The sequence below is a fragment of the Chrysoperla carnea genome, chromosome 4 (assembly GCF_905475395.1).
Source record: "Chrysoperla carnea chromosome 4, inChrCarn1.1, whole genome shotgun sequence".
In the NCBI taxonomy this organism is placed as follows: domain Eukaryota; kingdom Metazoa; phylum Arthropoda; class Insecta; order Neuroptera; family Chrysopidae; genus Chrysoperla; species Chrysoperla carnea.
In genome coordinates, this window is record NC_058340.1 from 26,259,596 (window position 1) to 26,264,924 (window position 5,329).

Genomic DNA, 5,329 nt, shown 5'->3' on the forward strand with positions numbered 1-5,329 from the left:
ATATACGTACGAAATAATTCTTTGATGAACTTGAATTGTTTCACTCTCTAAAAGTAACAAACCTTGATGTTAATTAATGATTTTTGTTATAAAATAAAAAATTCAATAAACTAGATATTTCTAAAAAAATTTTTGGGCATTGCAGAAGCAAAATAGAGATTTAAAAGATTACTCTTAAATTATTTATTATTGAAATTTATTAAAATTAATAACAGGTAACGGAATTTACGAAAACAGGCATGCAATATATAAATACACGTTTACGTACAAGGTAATCGCATTGGAATCAAATTTTCGAGTTTTAATTTTAATTTGATGTTAAATTTTTCATGCTTGATCGTATGGTATCGCATTATTTCCTGTAGGAATTTCAAAACTAGGTTCTCTAACAGGCCCATTATCTTCAATCAATTTGTATAGTCTTCTATTGTTTCGTGTAGTTTCGCGATTAAGTTCTTCCTCATGTTCATTCTGCCCATTATCTTCTAAATCATCATAACCATTGTTTGATAGATCATCATAATTCTCATATTGATCATCATAATTCCCGTCGTGATAATTATTGGCAAATCCGTTGTCATAATTCAATTCATCTTTTTCATCAAGCCCACTATTTTTATTATCATTACGCCATACCACATCACGATAGCGTGATAAACGGGGTGCAGAATGTCCGTAAGAAACTATCTAAATTTATAGATAATTTATGAAACCAACAACAAAAAATTTGAGTGTTTAAATACTTTGCATATATTTTATTATCAGTGTTTGAGCTCATATAATGTCCATATAAATTCAGTTATGTAAATGAACATTTATTTGGAGTTTACCTAAGATACTAACGGTTGGACGAACTCATACTGAAATTTTTTGCATTGAAAAAATGTATGCAAGGTATGAAAATATAAGTTTTTATAAGATACATGTAGAATTGAATACGAACCAAGGATATTCCCATTAATATAAAGGCAAAAATGTTGAAGGACCTCATTGTAGCTATTCACAAAACATCCATGAAAAACTGGTTCTAATTTAATTCAAATAACAACACAAAATTTTGACTACCTACTTACTTGTATGTAAAATTTTAATCTTTATTGTAATAAAGATATTTTTAATTCTTCGGGTATTGAAGTTTTATCATTGTCATAAAATTTAAAATAAGCTTAGTTCTAATAAAAATTTTGAATACTAAGCAATAAATGTTTTGTACACATCTAAGGCGTCGTTACAAGAGGGCACGAGGGAGAGCAAGGTAACGTTCTCTTCAAGAGAAGGATAATTGGGGATGTAGTGGTAAGAGGGAAGTGGATATATCATTTTTTCCCAAATAACGCTTTACGATTACCAATCTGATTATCACAATAAAACTTGAAGCAATTGTAACGACATCTAAGAGAGAACTTTCCAAAGAAATTTATTTGAATATAGATCTTCAGTTAGGCATAAGTGGCGTTACAAAATAAAGTAAATACAATTGTAATTTTACTGGGAAATTTCGTAGTTATATTTTGTAAAATTTGTAATTTGGTTTTTGATTGTTTATTCAAGAGTGATTGGACTATTAGAAAGTGTATAGATACAAATTTAAAAATTTGATGTGTTACGAAGGTATAATTAATCATTAAAAAAATAGAAGTTTTAACATTTTGTGAATAGCAAAAGTTTGATCAACGCAAACATTTGCGGAAATCCACCTTCTATGGATTAAAATATAAAAACTTCTACTTTTATAAACTAAATCTCATAAATTACGTAAAAATTAGACTAACCAAATTATTTGTAAACACCTTAATTTAAAAAATTCACGAATATTTTCGTCCTCCAAGACGAACAGAGTCAAAAGACGAATATTTATTATTTTTAGCAATTGAACATGTACATAAATCTGATTACTAGCGTTGTTAAATGTTAACCCAATTTAAATAATTAATTAATAGATTAAAATTTATAGTGAACTGTGAAATTACAGTGCGCTGTCCAGTCAACCTTAATTGCTATTTATTAACAACATATAATAGAAAATTAACATTTCAAAGCATTTATAACAAATAAATATAAATTAAATAATATGGATAAAATTAAAATAAAAAAGTTCAACTAGGTCATTATAAAAACTCTTTCAGTTCGGTTTCAGTTTTTAATACAACTTGCAATGTCGCCATTTGGACTATTATTAGCACAATTTGCCCTTTTTCTTGTATTGGCTACAATTTGCTCATACGCATCTTGTAACACTACTTTCTTACCATCATCTTCATTTTTATCAAATATAAGACTACCTATGTCAGTTATAAGCCCAGGAACCGGAGCTGGTATGGCATTACCGGATGAAAGTATCTGAAATGGAAAACGAAATATTGTAATTTGTTACCCGACTACGCGACGCAAAGGAGCGCTAATGTCTTTAACAGTTTATATATGTTTGTTCCTTGAAAATGTGCTTTTCAAAGTACAAATTCTTTTTGAAATAACAATTAAAAATTTAATTTCTCTGTGAAAACTCCTCATCGAAAAAAATTAAATTTAAATTTAATAAGTAATCATTCAAATATAAATGTTTTAATGTTTCTAGTATAATAAGAACGTTTTTTTAGTACCGGGACACTAAAAAGTCTAAAATAAAATATATAATTTAAAACATCAAAAACCCAACTGCATTAAATACAATTTGAAAAGAAATAAATAAGCCCAGTAGTCTACATAGCGGCTTTAACAGTCGGAGTTCATTAAAAGTAAGGCAGGCTCAAAACTTCTTAATAATGGGGCCCCAATGGTTAAATTCTAAGTATACTACTGAACTTGTTTATTTCTTTTTAAATTTAATTTAAGGCATTCGGGTTTTCGATTTTTTTAATTATTAAAAAAAAATGCTTTTTACTTAAATCTTTCGAAAATAAAATGACGTAATTTTATATACCAACCAAAAAGATTCCCAGTAATGTCACAGCGAAAATGTTAATCCACTTCATTTGAATTCCTTTGAATGTTCACTAAATGTTTGTGGTAAGAAAATTATAATTTTGGATATTTATATGTAAAGTTTTAACCTTTAAATGAAAATAAAACTACTATTTTTAATCCTTTAGTCATTGAAATTTAATCATTGACATAAAATTGATAATGCAATTGTAATAATAATTGTAGGCTAATCAAATTAGCTATTACTATACTTATACTATTATTTATTTATTTTTTTATAGCTTGGAACACCTTGTGAAAGTATTTGACCCAGTAGAAACCTTAAATCCAGTAATATTTTATGGATAACTGGCTTCTACAAAGTGTGTATTCGTGTATTAGTTTTAAGCACTAATAGTGATCACGATGAAAAACATTATTTTATTTTGTCTATTACTTTAAACCTTCAACACTACATTACTTTAAATCATTATTTCTTTTAACTACCAAAATTATCTGGCTTGATAGCATTAGAAGATTTCCACCATTTTAGTTTTCTCTTCATGTGGCGCATTAAATGTCTCCCTCAATTCAATCGAAATATCGTAACATAGAGGCAATCTGGGAGTACAATTTTAATTAGTATTCTAGGGTTTTTGGCCAATGATAAACATAAGAAACATTTTTCTTGACACAACCGTCATCAAAACCAAATGTAAAAATTCATTTACAGAATATATTTTTACTTAATTTTGTAATCAAGACAGATAAAACGACATATATTCACATCAACAGCAAAATTCAAGTTACGTGAGTAAATGTATTTAAGTAAACTGCATCCTTTGTATACAGAATGTTCGATTTACATCTAGGCATATAAATATCATGAGTATGACATGGCATAAGCAATGCAATTAAGTGAGAGGTATTATATACATGTGGTGAAGACGCTTGGAGAGTGGGAGTTTCTTAGTTGAATAGATGAACTACCACAGATAAACCACGATACAAGTCACTATTGCAATTTCATATAACACCTATAATACCTCTTACTTAGATGCATTTCTTAACGCATGTACTCTGTCATACTCGTGATATTTATATGCCTAAATGTAAATCGAACATTCTTTATAGGTACCTACGGCTAAACGCAAATACATACCAGGAATTATGTCTTTAAAAAAAAAAATTTCTCATCTGAATTACCAGTTGGAAAGTAATTATATGAAATTCTGCTATATCTTGGTGTTTCATTATTTTTGTATTCTGTCATCTAGCTAAACCTTAAAACGTTAAATCATGCTAAAACTATGTATCTGACTGTCTAACATTGTAGCGCCCAAGCAGTAGCGGCCAGTTTTTATTGGATTAAATTCAGATATTCCTGAATATGTTCAATGCTTTTCCTATATGCAAATTATACAAATGGATGATAAAAATATGACAGCATTGGGAGAGATAAAAAAATTTTTAAATGGATTAATTAAAACTTCAAAATAAGTATGAAATTAATTTGACGATTAAAGATAGTTTCTCTATCTAGCGATTAATATTAGAACTTATATCGTAGGTTGTGTGACATTTTCAAGAAAAGGCGTAATTACTGATAATAATTTTAGAAGAGCAATAGTTCTTTGACACTTTTATATAAAATAGTAATTATCTTTAAAGGCCAGGTTTGATTCAGGCATAGGTGGGTAATATTATGGCCAATAATAATTATATTCTTGCCGTTCCAGATAAACTTTGAATTGATGAATAATTTAGGAACGATATTTATATAAAATTTTTCATTGAAAGACTCCAAATATAAGAATAAACACTAAAAAACAAACTTATAAAAAGGGTACGTGTATTAACAGTGGGTAACAGTAGTCATAACATTATATATATGTTGCAGGCAACTTTTTAACTAGTCTTTAAACTAGCAGTCTAGCCTTTTTACTAAACGGTGCCGACCACTAACGGCCTAAGTGATTTCCAACAATATCTAACACAACATTTAATGAACTGGATGACTGGTGCTTAGGATACTCATACCATAGGGTGACTATTTTACAAAATAGTCATGAAATGAAATGAAATACCTGACCTTAGAAATTGTTTCTTAAATTAATTTAAAACATAACATCATGCTATTTGTTAGTCATGAGATCAAATAGCGTAGCTCAATACCAAAGTATACATGTAAATAATTATAATATTTTTTGTTAACGCAAGTTAAGCTTCCGTAGCATTTGAATCCGTAAAGAACTTTGTTTTTAAAACAAACAGATTGATTATTGCGACACCGATTCACAGGTGGCCTAAAATTACATTTTTGGAATCCTTGACCATCGAAAGCTGACTGACTTGTCCCAGCGTCTCTGAAAGAAATTTTACTTTTTGAAATTTTGTGAACATATTTTCTATGTGAGTACTTCAACTC

General features: G+C 28.5%; 1 protein-coding gene across 1 annotated transcript; it reads right to left on the bottom strand.

Annotated features, from left to right (window-relative positions):
* Positions 1-259: 259 nt before the first annotated feature.
* Positions 260-1,063, bottom strand: LOC123298978. Its single transcript, XM_044881082.1, has 2 exons — positions 944-1,063; positions 260-687 (listed from the first exon to the last, which is right to left on the bottom strand). The coding sequence occupies exons 1-2, from the start codon at positions 989-991 to the stop codon at positions 328-330; spliced, it is 408 nt and encodes a 135-aa protein (XP_044737017.1). The 5' UTR covers positions 992-1,063; the 3' UTR covers positions 260-327.
* Positions 1,064-5,329: the final 4,266 nt, after the last annotated feature.